This window comes from Pan paniscus, chromosome X (assembly GCF_029289425.2).
Source record: "Pan paniscus chromosome X, NHGRI_mPanPan1-v2.0_pri, whole genome shotgun sequence".
Classification (NCBI taxonomy): domain Eukaryota; kingdom Metazoa; phylum Chordata; class Mammalia; order Primates; family Hominidae; genus Pan; species Pan paniscus.
In genome coordinates, this window is record NC_073272.2 from 72,543,318 (window position 1) to 72,563,854 (window position 20,537).

General features: G+C 45.1%; 1 protein-coding gene across 4 annotated transcripts in view; it reads right to left on the reverse strand.

Moving 5' to 3' along the window:
- Window positions 1-983: 983 nt before the first annotated feature.
- The window catches only part of DMRTC1 (DMRT like family C1), a 71,344-nt gene continuing 51,790 nt past the window's right edge, over window positions 984-20,537 (reverse strand). For 3 of the 4 annotated variants that reach the window (XM_055106704.2, XM_063601599.1, XM_063601600.1), the window contains 6 exons: window positions 4,596-4,753; window positions 4,238-4,296; window positions 3,790-3,923; window positions 2,841-2,901; window positions 2,509-2,656; window positions 984-1,523 (listed from right to left, as the gene is read on the reverse strand). In XM_055106704.2, coding sequence (XP_054962679.1) covers window positions 1,411-1,523; window positions 2,509-2,656; window positions 2,841-2,901; window positions 3,790-3,923; window positions 4,238-4,296; window positions 4,596-4,659 — 579 coding nt within the window. In that variant the 5' untranslated portion in view covers window positions 4,660-4,753 and the 3' untranslated portion in view covers window positions 984-1,410. The remainder of the gene's footprint in view (window positions 1,524-2,508; window positions 2,657-2,840; window positions 2,902-3,789; window positions 3,924-4,237; window positions 4,297-4,595; window positions 4,754-20,537) is intronic. The other variant, XM_057301163.1, reaches the window with a different exon arrangement.

The window sequence follows — 20,537 nt, forward strand, 5'->3', positions numbered from 1 at the left end:
TTGAGTAAGAAATAAAGGGACTATTTTGGAAAAACCCTCTGACTGATGTTTGTTGCTTTGAGTTTTGAACCTTTTATTCAATGCTTTATTTAAAAATCGAATTATTCGCTGATTTAGGGCCTGATAAAGACAAGGGAGTGTTCGCTGATCTTTGGCTTAAAATTTCCCCCAAACCACTTCTGCAAGTCTCTTTCATTCTTTGAGTGTGTTTCCTCATAGGCAAAATGGCAATAATAATGCTTAGCTTGCAAAGTTGCCGTGAGGCTGTATGTGCTTAGTGTGGTGAGCACAGAATAAATAAAAGGTAGTGATGCTTCCTCATATTTCATGGGTCCTTCAAAAACAGGGTCTGAGTCTAACTCATTTCTCCTGTTTGATTCTTCTTGTCCTGATTGGCCTCAGTTTCCCCCACTGTAAAATTCACATTGGTCTAGAATAAAACTGGCATTTCCCTTGGCCAAAACTGTCCTTCATGGAAGTTTGGTCTGGCCCAGATATAGGGCTTAAAGAAGAAACCCGAGCCAACGTTTAAAGTTGAGTGATTTTATACAGAAATCTAGAATTCCATCTTCTCTTGAAAAAACAGTCAATTTGGCCACCATGAGTCGCTATCCCTGCATGGCAACAATTGCCTGGAGCCAAGCAGCAGCTGCCCACTTACGCAGAGCATACACTGTCAGTTTGGCCAGAGGCCATCGGGCCTGCTCTACTCATTTACATGATCTGCTTGATCCTACAGGCATTGCCACTTACGGCCCTCTGGGCAACTGGAAACAGTCTATGCCAGGCAGAGGGTAGGTACTTCATTGCTCAATGAATACATACCCTACTCTTTTTCCTCTACCATTTTCTTATCTAGCCATGTTAGGAAATCCCAGTTATTGGATAAGGTGATTCTCACTTTGAAACATGAATTGAACAAATCGGTTAGAGTCGCGATAGTCTGGGTTATACTGTGGTAACAAACAACCCGTATATCACAGTGCCTTATAACAACAACGGTTTATTATTTGTTCACGTACATAAACCTAGACACAAAGTGAAAACATCTTCATGTTTCCACATGCAGGGGTATACACATGAGTGCACAGGTATGTCAGCAATCACAAGACGAATAAAAACTCTGGCATATGAACTCACACAGAACCCCACTGAGAGACTGATCAACTTAGATTGCACAATCCTGTCTTTATGAGACAGAAAAAGGCCCCAGCATCCAAAAGAGTAAGGGACAGAGGTACAAGAATATCCACCCTCAGCCAAGGAGTTGCCCCATATAATAAAAAGCTTATAAAACACCTGAAGGCTTTAAAAAAAGACGTTAAGCGTTTTGGACGTTAACCATTTTGCACATTCAGAAACTGGATACCAAATAGGCAGTGCTCTATTGAGGCCTCCTCCTCTGGGTTCCTAGCTCAAGAGGGAGATGCATCCCAGATGTCCAATAGGCAGCGAGATGGAGCTGGCTGGCCTGGGGCGGAGAGAGGGGCTGGGAGGCTGGAATCCTTTATCTCCAGCAGGAGCTGTGGACAGAAAGGAAGGGGCCAGAGCCAGGTCACATCCACATCCCCTTCCAGATCTACTCTTTTTATGCGTCCCGCCCAACCAAAGATTTGTCACCTGGACTGTTGCATAGACCTCTTCCTCTCTGATTTCCCCATCTCCCATCTTGCCTCCCCGAATCCTTCCATCAAAGCCACCACAACTCTTTTTGTCAAGCTCAGGGTCTCTGAAATTGTTCTCCCTAGCTCAGAAAATGTTCCCTGGCTCCTCACTACCCACAGTTGCTGGTCCAGCCTCCTAAGCCTGACCTGTCAGACCTCTGTGATTGGTATCCTCTCCAGCCTCATCCCTTTCTGTTCCAGCAGTCCCTCCAGGGGTGTTTCTTCACTGACACACCATGCTCCATTCACCATTTGGATCTGGGAATGCCTAGCCTTCCCTCCCAGCCTCCCCAGTTGTTTATCCCCCCTCGGAGCTCCTCCAGCCCCTCCTCTCTGGGCACATCGTTAAAATTTGGCCACAAAACACAGCTTGCAAGGGCATCCAGGCTCCACATCTAGACTGGAAGCTCCCGGAAGGCAGAGACCAGACCTCCTTCCAGACCAAGCCTTTTATCACCTCTGTATGTCCTCCCCAGACCACAGTAGGCCACAGAGGGCTGAGCATAGACCCTGGGCTGAAAGTCAAGAGGGCCGGTTCTTCCACTTGATATGCTGCATGCATATCAGAGAGGGCAAGTCCCTGCCACTCTCAGGGCCTCAGCTTCCTTCTTTCTTGACATCAGGGCACTGAACGCTTGCTGTTGCGCACAAAGCTCAATAAACCGAAGATTCAATAAACAGCCCTCAACTACCATCTCGGGAGTCATACTGAGGAGCTTGGGTGCCTGGCCCCAAGGAGATTCAACTTACTGACTCTGATTTTTCAGTTAGAACCTGCTTACCACAACGACCCCCATTCCCCAGCTATTCCCACCCTGTATTCTCCTTTCAGGGAGCAGGCTACCTGGTGGGTTGCAAGGCTGGTGCAGGGAGATGGAGTCAGGAGGGGCCTGGGCAGAGTTTCTCAGAGTCAGCAGAGCCTCAGCGGCCTCCAGCTTCCGCTGCCACTCTGAGTGGGCAGAAACCAAAGCCTGGTCAGAGACTTTGGGGACCTGGAAAGGAAAGTGCATGAGAGAATAGGCACTGGGAAACTACACCTCTTCCCAATACGACAAGTGCCCCTTCAGCCCCCTGTTCCCTCAACCTCCTCCCCCACTCCCACCAAGGCCTTCTGCTCTTCCCATCCACTAAACTCCGCCCCTCCCAGGGTTCTGGACCCCACTACTTTCCCAGGACCTGTGGCTGCAGTAGAAGAGGGTCAAGGGTGGCACAGGGCTGGAGGATCAGAGTTGAGCATCTAGAAACAAGGAAAGGAGAGGCCAGGGGATTAAATCCGCTGGCGGACACATACTACCAGTAGACAGAAAGAGGGGCAGGATTTTGCAATATCTGGATGTGAGAATCCCAATGCCTGCTGGACCATCAGTCACTGTGGCTGGGGCAAGTCCCTTCTCCTGCTTGGCCAGGTTTCTTTTCCATACCTCTTTTTCCTGACAGGGACGCTTATTCCTACCAGCTCTTTCCTCCCAGGGCAATGGTGAAAATCATGGGAAATTACAGGTGCCCGTGTTTTAATTTGCAAAACACCTGGAGAGATGTGATTACTGTCCCTCTTCAGGGACTGGTTCTCACTTCCATATTGCCCAGTCCCCATGGGTCTTGAAGGGTCTCCAGGAAGCTTTCTCTAATGGCCTCTGGGCTTTGCCCTGGGCCTCTGTGGCCCTCGCCAGCACGGACCCCACCTTTCAGCAGGACCTTCTATCCCATCCACCTGTTTCATGTGGCATAACAACCCCCATTTGTTGAAGCCCTACTATGTGGCAGGCCTTGTGCCAGTTCCCTTTTCAATGCTATGGGTATAGAATATTGTCCTCAGTACATCCATAGGTAAATGGAGGTTCACACACATAAAGTCACTTGTCCAAAGTCTCACAAATAGAAAATAGCAAAGCTAGGAGAGCCCTGTCCTCGCCCGTTAGTATTAGATGCTGCCTTGCCCTCCTCCTTCTTCTCCTCCTCCTCCTCTCCCTCCTCCTCCTCCTCTCCCTCCTCCTCCTCCTGCTCCTCCTCCCACTCCACCTCCTCTTCCTCCTCCTCCCCCTCTTCCTCCTCCATCTCCCATGGCATCAAGGACAAGGTTAGGCACACAAGACACAACCTGCTCCATGGTCCTCACGCTACTCACATGCTGGGCAGGGCAGGGGCCCTGTGGGGATCCCCAGAAGGAGAAACCAGTTGCTGCTCCAAGGTCACTGGAGTACAGGGCAGAGACAAAGGTTCTGGGGCCTGGCCAAGCAGCAGAGCCCCTTGGGAGCTCCCCTGCAGGGGCAGAGAGCACAGGTTGCAGTCAGGTACCAGGCCAGCCATGGAGAGAGGAGGTGTGGACATGTTTTAGGATGAGGATAGGAGCCTAGAATGTCAGAGCTCCGAAGACCTTGAAGACCAGCCAGTCTTGCCTTTCATTTTGCAACTGGGGAAATTGAGGCCCAGGGAGGAGAAGTGATATTTCCCAAGGTCACATGGTGAGCTGGTGATAGGATTGGAGATGAAACCCATGTCCTTGGGACACGGTGAAAGATGTCTGGACAGTGGCTGGGTGGGAGCCTGCCCGACTGGTCACCGACTCTCCTTACCTCCTCGGGGGCTGTGAAGATGTGGGTCTCGGGCTGCAGCATGTTGTTCTCCTTCCCAGCTGTGAAAGACCAGGAACAGCTTTGGTGAGTCTTTCCCCCAACCCCACCCCACTTCACCCCACCTCCAGTCGCAGGTCTCATCTCACCATGGAGCTCTTCGATTGCCCTGTCCCCCAGCTCTCTCCTTCCTACAAACACTTGGTAGACAACATTGGTGACATTTTGCACCTGGGCACACTAAGGTCCAGGGAGCAATTTGCCCCAGGTCGCACTGCAATTCTGTGACAGGACTGGTGACAGAACCACTCATGCTTCCTCCACCCAAACTCTGGCTCCCTCCCTTGCCAGAAACACTCACTGAGGGCTCCTGCTCTGATGGTCAAATTCCTGACACGGATGGGAGCTTTGGGAGGGGCAGCCATACTCCTTATTGGTCCTTGAGCCAGGTGTCTCTTTGATCGTGCCCGCTGCTCCCTCTTCAAGGCACTCACAGCAGGCAAGACCCTGAGGCGTTCTCTGAAGTAAAGGATTGCAGGGCTAAGATTAGTCCCGTTTAGAGGAGGTCTGGCCCCTCCGCATCTCAGACACCATACTCATGAGAAGAGGGCACAATTGTGACACTCGCAGGCCTGGAAGAGGCAGAAATGCTTGTGGCCCCTGATTTGGGCAGTGATACCCAAATGGTTGTGGCAGCGGTCACAGCAACCTATAGCTCTTCTGGGGCCAAGTTCAGTCCCCCATGGGGCTCCAGTCTGACGCCCTGTGGTGCATTCAGAGTCACAGGGGCAGCAGGGTGCAGCGGGTATTTATTTGTCCTCAGTACATCCATAGGGAAATGGAGGTTCAGACACACGGGATCCGTGCTTCTAGGGTCAGGAGCGGAGGTCAGAATGGCCACGTGATCCCCTACCCCCAACGTACTTCCTCTGCCCTTGGAAAACCCTATCTGAGGTGGCTCAATGCTCCTTCTCCATCCTTCTCACCGCTGGAATCAGATTGCCTTCCCTCCCCTTCTTCTCCCATGGTTTTCGCCAACCTTCACTGCGACCCCCTTGCTGATGTTGCCTCCTTCCCAGAAGCCCCACTCACACATAGCCCCCTCCCAAGAAACTCTTGGAATGGATCCCATACCCATTCAATGCAGTCATTATTCTCCTTGCTTACCGTCACTTCACCATAGACCCCACTTTCAGGCATGCACATGCACTCCCCTGCCCTCTTCCACCATTACTACACCCCCTTCTTGTGTATCATCCTGCACTCTGCCAAACCCAAGTATTATTCCTGGCATCCACTTCACCAATTCTCTTCCGAACCTCCTGCATTCATTCACTCCCCGCACAGGATTTTGTGCCACCAGCACTCAATTCCATTGTCAGTCTCTTCTATGCCCTATATTCAATTTTCCCCTCACATTTCATGCTGGTTCATGCTGATTTTTTTCTTGTACTCCACCTTACACTTAATTATTCCCTTGCTCCCCCTTTGAGCTGATTTCCCTCTTGTATCCCATGAAATCATATTGTTCTCCTGGATCCCTGGCCCTCTTTCAGTTACTAATTTCATTCATCCCTTCATGCATCCCCCCCCCCGCCTTTTTTTTTTTTTTTTTTTTTTTTTTTGAGACGGAGTTTCACTCGTTACCCAGGCTGGAGGGCAATGGTGTGATCTCGGCTCACTGCAACCTCTGCCTCCCGGGTTCAAGTGATTCTCCTGCCTCATCCTCCCGAGTAGCTGGGATTACAGGTGCCTGCCACCACGCCTGGCTAATTTTTTGTATTTTTTTTTTTTTAGACGGAGTCTCGCTCTGTCGCCCAGGCGGGAGTGCAGTGGCGCAATCTCGGCTCACTGCAAGCTCCGCCTCCCGGGTTCACGCCATTCTCCTGCCTCAGCCTCCCGCGTAGCTGGGACTACAGGCGCCCGCCATCACGCCCGGCTAATTTTTTTGTACTTTTAGGAGAGACGGGGTTTCACCGTGTTAGCCAGGATGGTCTCGATCTCCTGACCTCGTGATCCGCCCGCCTCGGCCTCCCAAAGTGCTGGGATTACAGGCGTGAGCCACCGCGCCCGGCCATTTTTTGTATTTTTTAATAGAGACGGGGTTTCACATGTTGGCCAGGCTGATCCACCTGCCTCGGCCTCCCAAGGTGCTGGGATTACAGGCGTGAGCCACCGGGCCCGGCCGATTCCCTTGATTCTTCATTCAGCAGGTACCTGTTGAGCCTCCTATGAAGTGTCAGGTTCTGATCTAGCCAGTAGGGAACTCCTCAGTGCAGTAGTGTTTCTCTTGGACTGACACACCTTTTCTGCTTTCATGAAAACCCACACATTCCCTCCACAGCCTCCCCAAAATCTTCCATAATCCTCTCCACACTTCAACAATTGTGCTTGAGCACACCATTTCCCCCCACCCCCACCCCACCCCACACACGCAGTCCCACCACCCTGGAGCGCACCACTTCCTCAGGAAGCCCAATCATCCACTCCCTCCCGGACCTCCGAATCAAAAGCAATCCCATGAGCCCTGCCTCATTGGCCAAAGGCCAGGGCTCAGGGGGCTGGAGCAAGGAGTCCTCCCAAAAGGGATTCCGGGAGAGCTGAGGGCGCGATGGGACATCAGGAGCAGTTGGGGGTTCCCTGCTGAGGTAGCAGAGAGGGGAAGGGGTTGGGAATCTGGCTCAGGAGGGTGGGAGGAAATAAGAGGCGTGGAGAACGAGGACCTAATTCTGATGTCAGCCTGTGGTTGCCTCAGCCTCCGGCAAGTCAGAACCAGTCAGACGGTCTGAGGGAAGATCCAGCTTCTGCTTCCCTTCCCGCTCTTGCCACAAAGGCCAATGAGCTCTTGCGCTGCCTTCGACCTCCCGCCGCTGTGGCTGGCGACCAATGAACCTCAAGATCTCTTGACGCTCACGTTCTGAGGCCACGCCCCCATCACCTCCCGGTAGCTTCTCCCGATCCCTGTACTAGGTCAGTCAAGAAATCGTGAGGTGATCGTTGAGCTTTATGCTCCCCAGGGCTTGTTTCCCAGATTAGTCTCCCTTTGGGTGTGAAATATTTGGTGTGCATGCATTTATAACTCATGTACTTGGTATTTTGTAATTTACCTTTTAAAAATTCAGCATGTGATTAAAGATCGATCCATATTTCCATGCCGCGGATTCCCAATCAGTGGTGACTTTGCAACCCCCAGGGAACAATGCTTGGAGACACTTTCGTCCATATTTGTGTGTCTCTGTTTATGAACTCCCTGTTATGTTCCACAGATAAATGTGTCTACTCCTGTACCACTACTAAATTGTCTTAAATTTTTTCACTTCGCAATACATCTTGACATCTGCTAGGGCAAGTCCCTGCATGGTGTTCATCATCTCCAAACACATCTTTGCTATTCTTTGCCATTCTTTGCCTTCTTGTCCTTCCGCACGAATTAGTATGCAATGTCAAGTCTCCCCAGACTCAGTCGTAACAGCTTTGGATTGCATTTTCACTGAATCTATGGATCAGTTAGGGGGAGAATCTACTATCTGTAGAATACTCAGCCTTCCTGTTCACCAACTTGGGATGTCTCCACTTATGTGCGTCCTTAATGTTTTAATCTTTCAGTTCAGTTTTTAGTTTCATCTTTTGTATATTTAGATCTTGCACATCATTTATTGTATTTATTCCAAGATACTGTAGATCGTTGCTGTTCTTGTACTCGATGTCTGTTTAAAAGGACAATTTCTATTTGGATCGAATTTACAGAAATGCCTTTAACTTTTAAAAACGTAACTTGATCTTAAAGTCTGTCAACATGCTAAACTCTATAGTAGGAGTTCTGGGATTATCTGTGAGTTTATGCATAGTAGAAATAGAATTGAAGTTATGGGGGTTTTTTGTTTGTTTGTTTGTTTGTTTGTTTTGGTTGGTTGGCTGTTTGTTTTTTAACAGCGCTGGCTAGGAAATTTAGTACAAGATCTAATAGCGAAAGCAAAATTGGGCTTCTTTGGGTTGTTCCGGATTTTAAAAGGAATGCTGCCAGCATTTCCATATTAATATTGTTTCCTTGTGTTTTCCTTAACTTTTCGTTTCCTTTTCTTTGCTTTCCTTTCCCTTCCCTTCCCTTCCCTTCCCTTCCTTTCCTTTCCGTTCTTTCCTTTCCTCCTTCCTTCCTTCCTTTCTTCTTCCTCTCTCCCTACACCACACCACCTCCACCCCCGAATGTCTTAGGCCTTTTGTCCTTCTGCATAAATTAGCATGCAATTTCAAGTTTCCCAAAAACTCGGTTGTAACAGATTTGGACTGCATTTTCACTGAATCTATGGATCAGTTATGGGAGAATCCATTATCTCTAGAATACCCAGCCTAGGTAACTTCCAGGTTTTTTCTAAAACCTTCAGCCAAGTTTAACTTATAATCCAAAAGGTTAAAAAATCATAAATGTATATCTTAATCAGTTTTCTATCTCTTTCTTTCTTTTCCTTTCTTTCTTTCTTTCTTTCTTACCCTTTCTTTCTCCCTTTCTCTCTCTCTTTCTCTTTCTCCTTCCTTCCTTCCTCCCTCCCTCCTTCCCTCCCTCCCACCCTTCCTTCCTTCCTTCCTTCCTTCCTTCCTTCCTTCCTTCCTTGGGTTGCTTTCTTTATTTGATTTGTAAACAAAGAAGAAACAAAAAAGCAGCCCCTCACTCTGTCACCCAGGCTGCTGAAGTGCAGTGTCGTGATCTTGGCTCATTGCAACCTCCACCTCCTGGGCTCAAGCAATCCTCCTGCCTCAGCCTCTCAAGTACCTGGGACTACAGGCACACGACCATCCCCAGCTAATTTTCGTATATTTTGTAGAGACGGGGTTTCTCCATGTTGCCCAGGCTATCGTGAACTCCTGGGCCCAAGCAGTCCGCCCGACAAAAGTGCTGGGATTACAGGTGTGAGCCACCAAGCCAGGCCTCTTAATGAGTTTTCAAAAATTAAATATACGCATGCAATTAGTATCTAGAACAGGCAACAAAATATATGAGCAACACACAAACCTCTCTCGGGTCCCCTTCCAGTTACAGCTTTGCTAATGTCAAACCAGCTTTCCTCTCCCATAGTAAATGTAACTTAGCTATGGTGTATTAATTTTTTTGTGTATGGTACATTAGAGCAGTGGTCCTAAAACACTAGCTTGCATCAGAATCACCCAGAGGGCTTGATAAAACAAAGATTTCTGAGCTCCGTATCTGTATTCTCAGACGACAAGATCTGGGGTGGGACCCAGAGTTTGCTTTGCTTTGCTTTGCTTTGCTTTTTCTCTTTGCTTTGTTTTGCTTTTTCTCTTTTCTTTTCTTTTCTTTTTTTTTTTTTTTTTGTTTGACGGAGTTTCGCTCTTGTTGCCCAGGTTTCAGTGCAATGACGCGATCTCGGCTCACCACAAACTCCGCCACCTGGGTTCAAGACATTCTCCTGCCTCAGCCTCCCGAGTAGCTGGGATTACAGGCATTCACCACCACGCCCGGTTAATTTTGTATTTTCAGTAGAGACGGGGTTTCTCCGTGTTGGTCAGGCTGGTCTCGAACTCCTGACCTCAGGTGATCCACCCGCCTGGGCCTCCCAAAGTGCTGGGATTACAGGCGTGAGCCACCAGGCTCGGCCGAGTTTGCTTAGCAAACAAGTTCCCTGGTGATGCTAACACTGCTGGTAGGGGACCACATTTTGAGAACGACAGCACAAGAGAGGATAACATAAGGAACCTCCAAATATCCATCTCCCAACTGCAACCATTAACGACTCATGGCCAATCACATTTCATACATATCCTCTCCTCTCCCCCTCCTCCAGATTATTTTCAAGCAAATATCAGAAATCAAAAAAGTACAAAAATCATACGTGGATATCTTAATGTATCTTATTTGATTTGTAAACATTTCAGTGCGTAACTCTAAATATGAGGAATCTATTTTCCTCAACATTTTATTTTGAAAATACACAAAGCTGAGGGGGTAATACAGTGAACAATCTGATGCCTAGATTCACGTTGTCTCATTGCTTTATCTCTCAGTAATTTTTTTTCTTGCCTAACCACGTAGCAGTTCCAAACACTTCACCCAGTTACTTCAGCATGCACCTCCTAAACACTAGAATGTACTCCTATGAAACCGCAGTGCCGTTATCACATTGAAGAAATGTAACAATGAAGGGGTAATATTATCCAAGTTCACATACAGTTCATATTTAAATTTCACCAAATGTCCCAATAATATCCTTTTGAAAGACTTTTTGGGGGATCAACAATCCAGTCAAGCATGGTACACTGCACACAGTTGTCATGTCTCTTTAGTGTCCTCTAATTGCAAACAGTACCCCAAACAATTTTTTAAACCTTCCATGACGATGACATTTTTTCCAGAGCCGAGGCCTGTCGTCTTGTAAAGTGTCCCACAATACGGGCTGGCCTGATATTTGCCTCTTGTTTATATTTATGTTTGACACTTTGGGTACGAATATTAAGAAGGTGATGAGCAGTTCACATTATGTCACATCTGGAGGGTCCTAACGCCAGTTTCTCTAGTTATCGGTGATGCTGTTTGTATTCATCAGTTTTATCACTTAACTAAGGTATTTTTCAGACAGAGTACTACACTGGGAAGGTACTTCTCTCCCTTTGTGATTAATAAGTAGTCTGTCAGGATATTTCGATGACATGCGGATATTCTGCTCTCCAACAGAATTTTACCTCTTGGCCTTAGTATTCATTCAGGGCTCCTGCCTGATTTGATTATTACTTTGTTGGTTAAAAAATGGTGATTTCTCTAATTCTATAATTAATTTCTGCTTTTATGGATGGGCATTTTGATGTAAAAAAGCTCATCTCACCCCCTCCCCCACCTCGTTGTTGTCGGTGTTGCATTTGCTGTGGCAGAGACAGAGCACAAGCTGTTTATTCGTTTTGTTGAAAGAAATGTAAAGAGAATAAACTGGACAATATTAAGAGAAATGTAAGCAAATACATGATGAATTTGATAAGAATTTTCCCTCTAACAGTCTAATCAGATTGACAAAATTCGTTGCCTGAAATTAGAATTAATTGGTCAGCAATAGCAAAAAAGGCAGTTTATGATAATTATTAAGAGGATCTGAGGTTATTAATTTGGCCAACTAAAAAATGGCTCGGATCTTGTAGAATACACACACACACACACACACACACACACACATTTTTGGTGGAGACCTCGTAAAAAGGTATCGTTATTTCAGTTACATAACGCATAATAGAAAATTATGAGACCATATATAATATTTTACAAAACGCAGAAGGCCTTCACCTAAGTCGCCACTCAAATGTCCATGTAATACAAGACCTTTCTAACAGTATGGAAGAATAATTGATTCAAAGTCTGAAAAATTTCAACTACCTTACTTTTAGCATTACATGAATCATGGGAAATTTTGTCTCCAAGAACTTTCCAATTTGCAAAGACACGCTCGTAGCATGAAAAATTGAACTTATAGTGCAGTTATTTGGGTATCATGTCTACCTCTTAGAAAGGAAATTGAGTTAATTGTGAAAGACATTGCAGAAACTAGTTTCTATGGTGAAAGGCAGGGATCTGGCTGTTAGTTCAAAAATCAAATTTTGTTGTGATTTAAGTCAAGAGTCTGATGTTTCTTTTATTTCTTCTTTCCATTGTATGATTCATATTGAAAACATAAGGGCTTAGCTTCCTAAAGTCAACTATATGAAAAGTTTCATAACTATAGTTATTAAAGTCATTCAGTAAATATGCACAAAGGCAGTGAATCATCATGGGCTTATTTTGTCAGTCTTTGTTGAGTTTTGTATGTTTTGTTGGTCTTCTTAAAGACCTCGGTTTTTATTTATTGATTTTCTCTATTATTTTTCAGGTTTCCATTTCATTGATTATTTTACCTATCTTTCACATTTCCTTCCTTCTGCTTCTTTTGCTCCTCTTTTTCTAGTTTAGTGTAGTGACATCATAGATTACTGCTTTGATAATTTTCCATTTGTCTAATGGAAGCACTTAATGGCATAAATTTTCCTTTCAACAATGCTTTAGCTTTGCACCACAGATGTTGACATGTTTTATAATCATTTCCATTCAGTTCAATTCACTTTCTGAAGTCCTGGAAGATTCAGTCTTCAGTATTCTTTTTATTTAAATTGGCCAATAAAAATTGTATATATTTGTGGTGTACAACATGATGTTTTGATAATAAGTATACACTGTGAAATGGCTAAATCAAGGTAATTATCATATGCATTACCTCACATACTTACCATTTTTTGTGTGTGGCGAGAACACCTAAAAACTACTCTCAGCAAATTTCAAGTATACAGCATATTGTTATTAACTATAGTCACCACGGTGTAGAATAGATCTTTTGAAATTATTCCTCCTGTCTAGCTGAAAGTTTGTACCCTTTGGTCAACATCTCCCCCACTCCCCCAAACTCCAGCCTCTGGTAACCACCATTCCACTCGCTACCTCTAAAAGATCGACTTTTTCACCTTCCACACATGGAAATGCCATGTGTTGTTGGAAACGCCATGATTTCCTTCTTTTACATGGCAGAACAGTATTCCATTGTGTATATAGACCACACTTTTCTTTATTCGTTAATCCGCTGATGAACACTTAGGTTCATTGTAAATCTTGGCTATTGTGAATAGTGATGCAGTGAAGATGGGAGTGCAGATATCTCTCTGACATGCTGATTTCATAGCTTTTGAATATAGTCCCAGAAGTGGGGAGGCTAGGTCATATGGTAGTTCTATTTTAACTTTATGAGGAACCTTCACACTGTTTTCCATAATGGCTCTCCTAGTTTACATCTGGAAGATTTTCTCTTTAGCCCATGGATTGAGTGGCATCCTTAACACTGAGTGGTGGTGAAACTCCTGACATCATCCCAGCAGGGACAAAGAGGGGTGTCTCCTTATGGCCTGGTGGGAGTATATGTTGGAGATCTCCACATAATCCTGGTGATATGATAGCGCAAAGGGGCCCTCGTCTCTGCCCATGGAAATGAATGTGGAAGTCTACGCTCCCCACTAGATCTTTGCTGGCATGAGTGGGGAAGGGGCCACAGAGTTTTCTGAGGTGTTCGACTGGAGTAGAGCAGTTATTGTGAAAAATATTTTCTGTCTTGTTTGGCTGCCTCTTTTCTGATCCTCAGGCTAGGAAGAACAGGCTTTTGTAGGTTTATTTCTTTGTTTCTTCACTTGTTTTGTTTAGTTTTGTTTCGTTTTGCCTGTGCATTTTGGCATTCCCTAGTAGCTGGTTTCTTCAGCTCCAAGTTTGGGATATATCAGGCAAAAACAAAACCCAAGGAACTCACCACCATGTCGTTCTGAGGTCCCCAGTTGGTCTACTTTCTTCTCTCCACTTCCAGCCTTATGTTTGTTTTATATATAGTGTCTAGAATTTTAAGTTGTACTTAGTGGGAAGAATAGGGAAATGTACAACTACACCATCTTTCCATCTTTCCAGAAGCAGCGGTCTCTATAAATTTATTTTATTTAAAAAAGCAAATAATAATTATATATATTTTTGGGGTACAATACGATGTTTTGATATATGTATACAATGCGGAATGATTAAACTAAGCTAATTAGCATATCCATCTCCTCACCTACCTATCATTCTTTTGTGGCGAGAACATTTACAATCTACTCTTTTAGCAGTTTCAAAATACGTAATACATTATTTTTAACTAGAAATGCTGTGCAACAGATCACTAAAGCTTCTTGCTCCTGTCTAACTGGAACTTTGTACTCTTTGACCAACATCTTCCCTTGCCATATCCCCCCCAAGCCCCGTCACCCCCAGCCTCTGGCAACCATCATTCTACTCTCTGCTTCTATTAGATCAACTTTTTAAGGTTCCACATGAGTGAGATCATGTGGTATTTGTCTTCCTTTTTCTTCTTTTATTTTTTAGTTGACACATAGTAGTTGTGCATATTTACGAGGTACAGAGTGATATTTTGATACATCCATTCTATGTGTAATGACTATACCAGAGTAATTAGGGTATCCATCACCTCAAACATTTATCATTCCTTTGTGCTGGAAACATTCAAAATCCCCTCTTCCAGCTTTTTCTTAACATATACTATACGATACTGTTAACTATATTCAACCTACAGTGCTATAGAACACTAGAACTTATTCCTCCTATCGATCTGTAATATTGTATCCATTAGCCAACCTCTCTCTATCCTCCCCTCCCCTCTATACTTCCCAGCCTCTAGTAACCACAATTCTACTCTCTACTTCTATGAGCCCAGTTTCCTTCAGCTTCCACATATGAGTGAGAACGTGTGGTATTTGTGTCTTTCTGTGCCTACCTTGTGTCACTTAACATAAAATCCTCCAGGTTCATTCATGTTGCCTCGAATGACAGGACTTCATTCTTTCTGGTAGCCGAATAATGTTCTATTGTGCATAGATACCACATTTTCTTTATCCATTCATGTCGACGGACACTTAGGTTGATTCCGTATCTTAGCTATTGTGAATAGTGCTGCAAGAAACATGGGGAAGCAAATCTTTCTTTGATATACCGACTTCCTTTCTTTTGGATAAATACTCAGTTGAGGGACTGTTGGATCATATGGTAGCTCTGTTTTTAGTTTTTTGAGAAACCTCCGTACTGTTTTCCATGATGTCTGCACTAATTTACACTCAGACCAACAATGTGTAAGAACTCCCCTTTCTTCACATCCTCGCCAAAACTTATCTTTTTGTCCTTTTCATAATGGCCATTCTAACTGGGGTGAGAGGATATCTCATGGTAGTTTGGACTTGCATTTCCCTGATGATTAGTGAGGTTGAGCAATTTTCCATAAACTTCTTGGCGACTTGTATGTCTTCTTTTGAGAAATGTCTATTCCGATCCTTCGCTCATTTTTAATAGTGTTATTTGGGGGACTTTTGCTGTTGAGTTCTTTGAACGTCTAGTGTATTCTGGATATCAGTCTCTTATCGGACGATTAGTTTGTAAGTATTTTCTCCCATTCTACAGGTTGTCTCCTCACTCTATTGATTGTTTCCTTTGCTGTACAGAAGCTTTTTAGTTTTATATGGTCCCATTTGCGTATTTTTGCTTTTGCTGCCTGTGCTTTTGTAGTCTTACCCATAAAATATTTGCCCTACTAGAACAATGCCCTGAAGCTTTTCTCCTTTGTTATTTTTATAGTTTCAAGTCTTCCATTTAAGCCTTTAAGTTTCTATAACAATATCACGGTGTCTTGGTTACTATAGCCTTATAGTATATTTTGAAGTCAGGCAGAGTGATGCCTCCAGCTTTGTTTGTTTGCTTCCCCCAACCCCTCAGGATTTCTTTGTTTATTTGAGGTCTCTTGGGGTCCCATATGAATTTTAGGATATTTTTTTATATTTCCGTAAAAAATATCGTTGGTATTTTGGGTGGGATTGCATTGAATCTGTAGATTGTCTTGGGTAATATGGTCATTTAAGCAATTTTCATTCTTCTAATCCATAAGCATGGAATGCCTTGCCACTATTTTGTGTGCTCTTCAATTTTTTTTATCAGTGTCTTGAAGTTTTCATTGTGGAGATCTATCACATCCTTGGTCACATTTATTCCTAGATACTTTATTTTTTTTGTAGCTATTGTAAATGGGGTTGCCCTTTTTTTTTTTTTTTTTAAATTTTACTTTAAGTTCAGAGATACATGTGCCGAACGTGCAGGTTTGTTACATAAGTATACATGTGCCATGGTGGTTTGCTGCACCTATCAACCCGTCATCTAGGTTTTAAGCCCCGCATGCATTAGGTATTTGTCCTAATGCCCTCCTTCCCCTTGCCCCCCACCCCCCACAGGCCCCAGTGTGTGATGTTCCCCTCCCTGCGTCCATGTGTTCTCATTGTTCAGCTCCCACCTATGAGTGAGAACATGCGGCGTTTGGTTTCCTGTTCCTGTGTTAGTTTGCTGAGAATGATGGCTTCCAGCTTCATCCATGTCCCCGCAAAGGACATGAACTCATTCTTTCTTATGGCTGCAGGGGTTACTCTCTTGATTTCCTTTTCTGCTAGTTCATTATTGGTGCATAGAAGCACTACTGATTTTCGTACGTAGATTTTGTATCCTGCAACTCTATTGAATTTGTTTATCAGTTCTAAGAGTTTTCGGGGAGTCTTTAGGTTTTTCCATCTATCCGATCATGTCATCTGTGAAGGGGTGCAATTTGACGTCCTTTCTTTCCATTTGGATGTCATTTATTTCCTTCTGGTGCCTAATTGCTCTGGTAGGACGTTCAGTACTATGTTAAATAAGAGTGGTGAGAGTGGGCCTCCTTCTCTTGTTCCTGTTCTTAGAGAAAAGGCTTTCAGCTTTTCTCCATTCAGTATGATGTGGGTTAGTTATATATACAGCCTTTTATTATGTTGAGGTATATTCCATTTGTACCTAATTTGTTGAGAGCTTTTATCATGAAGTGACGCTGCATTTTGTCCAACACTTTTTCTGCATCTACTGAGCTGATCATATCATTTTCAATCTTTGTTCTGTTGATGAGACAGATTATTGATTTGTGTGTGTTGAACCATCCTTGCATTTCTGGGATAGATCCCAATTGATCGTGGTGTATTATCTTTTTGATGTGCTGTTGGATTCAGTTTGTTAGTATTTTGTTGAAGATTTTTGCACCTGTGTTCATCAGGGACACTGGCCGGCAGCTTTCTCTTTTTCATTGTGTCTTTGTCTGGTCTGGGCATCAGGGTAATGCTGGCCTTATAGAATGAATTAGGAAGAATTTCCTCCTCTTCCCCCACCCCCTCCCCCTCCCCTCCTGCCCTCCCCAACCCCCACCGCCACAGAAATAGCCAGGCAGGCAGTCTTGGGAAGGAGGGGCAAACATGGGGGCATGTGGTTCGGATGCACCTTGGTCCCAGGGCAATGGCAGCGGGGCCTGTGTTGGGCACATGAGCACGCCTGGACTCCGCTATCTCCCGGCCCAGCAGACAGTAGGAGCTGCAGCTGCTTAGGGCAGGACACGGAGCCTTGGGGGTGGGCACCTAGAGCCATGTTTTGCTGCAGCTGCCCAGCACACTGAAGCCTTTTGGGCTCCACACAGGTTCAAGCAGTGCCTCTGCATCTTCTCCCTGTATCTCTGCCTGCCAGCCCAAAGGGAACTCCTGTGTCTAGGATCTCAGAGGTCCACAGCAGGAATGTGGTGCCTTAGGGTTCCTTCACTCACCACTTCCTCGGGTCCAGTCTGTGTCCAGGGGCGAGTTGTGGCACCCAGCAATACCAAACAGGCAGTCCTGCTTCCTCCCTCTTCCACCACAGTGTCTTCCATTGCTCCTTTATTGAATTCCCATGTTTTCTCTCAAAAGATGTGTTTGAAGTGTGCAGATTTACTTAATATTTTGCTTCCTCTCTGGGGAAGAGGCACATCCCAGCTGCATTTGGTCAACCATCTTTATTCCCAATCAAAATAAGCAATTCTGTCTGATAAAGCCATTGAAAAAATGCAAGAGAACACTAAGAAAAAAAAAAAGCACGTATGTTGAATAGATTTTTTTAATGGTATTTGAAAGACTCCCACATATATCAAGAATATTTAAGGAACTCTATCATATGCAAACTGCCAGACTTTGGATTGAAAAAATAATAATTCAGAAAATTTTCAGTCTTTAATTCTGGATTTTTCCCCAGTTCCTAAGGTATGTCCACCTCCACTGAGTTAATATTCAGAAAGGTATATTTCATCTTTAATAACCAAAAATGAGTACTCCTGTGAAAGCTGTTAAAATGACAATCAGGAAATTCAGTAAATGTGGCAAATTGGCCATTATGTAAGTGCATTAATTTGAGGAGAATTGATTGTGTTGTCACCTAGCATCACTAAGCATATCAGGGAGAGTCATGAACATGGAGGATCTCTCTCCCTGGCCACTTTACGTCCATGGAAACACAGGGGAAAAGCAGCTCACTGTTGGTCAGGTGAGGCAACTGGATTCCAAATCTCTTAATTTGGGTCACTAAAACAGACTGGGTGTTTATGGCATTAAGAGGTTGCTCACAGGTAGAGCTGGCAAAATGGCCAAATAGGAACAGCTCCGGTCTGCAGCTCCCAGTGAGATCGACGCAGAAGGCGGGCGATTTCTGCATTTCTAACTGAAGTATCCAGTTCATCTCGTTGGTACTGGATGGACAGTGGGTGCAGCCCACGGAGGGCAAGCCAGAGCAGGGTGGGGTGTCACCTCACCCAGGAAGCACAAGGGGTCAGGGGATTTCCCTTTCCTAGCCAAGGGAAGCTGTGATAGACTGTACCGGGAGGAACAGTACATTCCAGCCCAGATACTGCACTTTTCGCATGGTCTTCACAACCGGCAGACCAGGAGATTCTCTCCAGCGCCTGGCTCAGCGGGTCCCACCCCCACGGAGCCCCGCAAGCTAAGATCCACTGGCTTGAAATTCTCGCTGCTAGCACAGCAGTCTGAGGTCGACCTGGGATGCTCGAGCTTGGTGGGGGGAGGAGCATCCGCCACTGCCGAGGCTTGAGTAGGCGGTTTTACCCTCACTGTGTAAACAAAGCCTCTGGGAAGTTTGAACTGGGCGGAGTCCACCGCAGCTCAGCAAGGATGACTGCCTCTCTAGATTCCTCCTCTCTAAGCAGGGCATCTCTGAAAAAAAGGCAGCATCCCCAGGCAGGGACTTCTAGATAAAACCCCCATCTCCCTGGGACAGAGCACCTGGGGGAAGGGGCGGCTGTGGGCACAGCTTCAGCAGACTTAAACATCCCTGCCTGACAGCTTTGAAGAGAGCAGCAGTTCTTCCAGCACAGTGTTCAGGCTGTGATAAGGGAAGGACTGCCTCCTCAAGTGGGTCCCTGACCCCCATGTATCCTGACTGGGAGACACCTCCCAGTAGGGTCCAACAGACACCTCATACAGGAGAGCTCTGGCTGGCATGTGGGGGGTGCCCCTCTGGGACGAAGCTTCCAGAGGAAGGACCAGGCAGCAATCTTTGCTGTTCTGCAGCTTCCGTTGGTGATACCCAGGCAAACAGGGTCTGTAGTGGACCTCCAGCAAACTCCAGCAGACCTGCAGCAGAGAGGCCTGACTGTTAGAAGGAAAACTAACAAACAGAAAGGAACGGTATCAACATCAACAAAAAGGACGTCCACTCAGAGACCCCATCCGAAGGTCACCAACATCAAAGACCAAAGGTAGATAAATCCACGAAGATGTGGAGAAACCAGCGCAAAAAGGCTGAAAATTCCAAAAACCAGAACACCTCTTCTCCTCCAAAGGATCACAACTCCTCACCATCAAGGGAACAAAACTGGACGGAGAATGAGTTTGACTAATTGACCGAAGTAGGCTTCAGAAGGTGGGTAATAACAAACTCCTCCAAGCTAAAGGAGCACGTTCTAACCCAACGCAAGGAAGCTAAGGACCTTGAAAAAGGGTTCGATGAATTGCTAACTAGGATAACCAGTTTAGAGAAGAACATGGATGACCTGATGGAGCTGAAAAAAACAGCACGAGAACTTTGTGAAGCATACACAAGTATCAATAGCCGAATCAATCAAGTGGAAGAAAGGATATCAGAGATTGAAGATCAACTCAATGAAATAAAGCGAGAAGACAAGATTAGAGAAAAAAGAGTGAAAAGAAATGAACAAAGTCTCCAAGAAATATGGGACTATGTGAAAAGACCAAACCTACGTTTGATTGATGTACCTGAAGGTGACGGGGAGAATGGAACCAAGTTGGAAAACACTCTTCAGGATATTATCCAAGAGAACTTCCCCAACCTAGCAAGACAGGCCAACATTCAAATTCGGGAAATACAGAGAACACCACAAAGATATTCCTCAAGAAGAGCAAACCCAAGACACATAATCGTCAGATTCACCAAGGTTGAAATGAAGGAAAAAAATGTTAAGCACAGCCAGAGAGAAAGGTCGAGTTACCCACAAAGGGAATCCCATCAGACTAACCGCGGATCTCTCTGAAGAAATCCTACAAGCCAGAAGAGAGTGGGGCTCAATATTCAACATTCTTACAGAAAAGGATTTTCAACCCAGAATTTCATATCCAGCCAAACTAAGCTTCATAAGTGAAGGAGAAACAAAATCCTTTACAGACAAGCAAATGCTGAGAGATTTGGTCACCACCAGGCCTGCCTTACAAGAGCTCCTGAGGGAAGCACTCAACACGGAAAGGAACAACCAGTATCAGCCACTGCAAAAACATGCCAAATTGTAAAGACCATCGATGCTATGAAGAAACTGCATCAAGTAACAGGCAAAATAACCAGCTAGCATCATATTGACAGGAACAAATT